This window comes from Aplysia californica, unplaced genomic scaffold (genome assembly GCF_000002075.1).
Source record: "Aplysia californica isolate F4 #8 unplaced genomic scaffold, AplCal3.0 scaffold00146, whole genome shotgun sequence".
Lineage (NCBI taxonomy): Eukaryota > Metazoa > Mollusca > Gastropoda > Aplysiida > Aplysiidae > Aplysia > Aplysia californica.
This window is the reverse complement of record NW_004797416.1, coordinates 706,502-708,823: the sequence shown is the minus strand read 5'-3', so window position 1 is coordinate 708,823 and position 2,322 is coordinate 706,502. Positions and strand designations below refer to the sequence as shown.

General features: G+C 44.7%; 1 protein-coding gene across 1 annotated transcript in view; it reads left to right on the top strand.

Annotated features, from left to right (window-relative positions):
* Positions 1 to 173: 173 nt before the first annotated feature.
* Positions 174 to 2,322, top strand: part of LOC101847718 (temptin-like) — a 4,622-nt gene continuing 2,473 nt past the window's right edge. Inside the window, exon 1 of the mRNA XM_005097099.3 lies at positions 174 to 372. Within this exon, the coding sequence (XP_005097156.1) occupies positions 199 to 372 (174 nt within the window). The 5' untranslated portion in view covers positions 174 to 198. The remainder of the gene's footprint in view (positions 373 to 2,322) is intronic.

Here is a 2,322-nt window from a genome sequence, read left to right as displayed (position 1 = left end):
TACACACACACACACACACACACACACACACACACACGTTCCCCTATTCCTATACCTAAACCCCCACCCCCACCCCCTTCCAATCTTAAGCCACACTCACACATCCCCAGTTATTCCTAAACCTCTAAACTCCAACCTCTCTTCCTTTCCCAAACCCCCAACACCACGAATTCCAAACCCCGGCTGTTCCCAGACACGATGCTCCGGTTCCTCTCCCTCCTGTGTGCTGTTGCACTGTGTGCCGCGCACTCCTATTACATTTCCGAGATTCCCAACGGCGACAAACTGCCTAATCCGTGCGGCACCGGCACTTGGCCTGGTGTTGGTCACTGGAACCTCAACGGCGGTGGACCCCAGAACCCCTTCGGGGAGGTAAGTCTCGGTTCACCATACAATAATAATACATGTAATGATGGTTAAGATAATGACGGTGATAATGGTGATGATGATGTTGATGATGGTGATGATGATGATGGTGATGATAGTGAGGATAATGATAATGATGATAATAATAATAATACTAATTGGTGATGATAATGATAATAATAATGACAGTAATAATTAATTATTATAATACATGTAACAATAATAATAATAATAATAATAATAACGATAATGCCACTAATCTCAATGATGATGGTAATAATATTGATAGAAATAATATAATAACCATGATAATGATGATGATGATTATTGTCTGACATTGATCAATGCATCCTCTGTGTATTTAGGGATAAGGATAATGGGTTTGAGGGGTAGGAGTAGGGAGAGACGTATGTTAAGATGCACTTGCGGATTCTGCTACGGCCAAAGAGGCCCACTCTGGCAGAGAAAAGTTTGCCTCATATTTTATCACTATACACACAACAAATTAAAGTCTTTGGCACACGTCTCATTAGCGTGTCGCTAATGCACGCAGAAGTAAGCTCAGCCGTGGTTGGCCCTGACAAGGGTCAAAGCAGCCCGCCCCTAAAATGACATGAATGGGGGGGGGGGGGGGGGTGGTTAACGGCAATCGCAACTGCATAAGGTCACTCGAGCCGAGCCTGTGGGAAACACTTAAGCATTTTCCGGTAGGTAGGAATAAATTTTGAATTTTGCGTGCTCGATGCCGAAGCCTTCTCTTATCGGTTTTAGGACCACCAAGGGATTTTTCACGTGCACAACTTACACATGTGACCACCGAGATATTTTTCGCCCTTCTTTGAGTAGGGTAGTGTTCGATCTTACCTACCGTAAGATCAGGAGTGAGGCTGAAAGACAGCAGTAAGTAAGAGGGAGCTAGGAGAGATCAGTAGATGGGCAGCAGAAAGCGCCAGGAGCCTAGAGGAGGGGGCAAAGGGGGCGGGGGCAGAAGATGGAGACGAAATCAGACGACAGAATATGGTTATATGGCAGGAAATGAGGTGAATGGATAACATTTTTAGAGAAGAAAGTTTTCCGTTACAGCCAGGTTTCGAACCCGAGACCTATTGAATGAGAGGCGAACACCATACCTTTCGACCACGAGAGCCCCCTATAGAGTAAATAGGGACAAAAACGCCTACAATTACGTGATGGAATTATTCTTTTAGTAACAGATGTCAATGGGATTCTTCTATTGATAATAAATCGCTACCCAAAAACTACAAAGTTCTATTTGCTCAGTACCTAGTTTAGAGAAATTCAATGCCGAAGGTTTTGAGTTTCACAACTTGCCAAGCGTTTTCGACTGCAATCTTTAGATATCTTGATAATAACTCCGAATAATCTTACGAGTTTGATACAGCAGATAGAATATTTGGTTTCTGACCTCATGGTCTTAATACACCCAAACTGCCAAAAATGTCAGACAGAACTTTGTAGGGGCTCTCGTGGCCTAGAGGTTAAGGTGTTGGCCTCTCATTCAAAGGTCCCGGGTTCGATTCCGGGTAGCGACCAAAAAATTTTCTTCTCTAAAATTGTCTCCTTTCACATCCTTTCCTGATCTCTAACAATGTTCTGTTGTCTGCTTTCATTTCCACTTTCTGCCCCCACCCCCTCACCTCCTTTGCCCCCTCCTCTGGGCTCCTGACTCTTTCTGCAGCCTTTCTACCGCTACTCCTTGGCTCCTCCTAACTGCTGTCTTTCTACCACACCCCTGATCTTCTGGTAGGAAAGATCTACACCTAGCCTTCTTGGACAAGGGCGAAAAATCTCGAAGGGCCCGTGTGCAAGTTGCGCACGTTAAAGATCCCTTGGTGGTCTAAAATCGATAAGAGTAGGCTTCGGCCACCACCCGGGCAAAATTCAAAATTTCCTACCAACGAAAAAGTATTAGGTGTGTCCCGCGCGCTCATATGA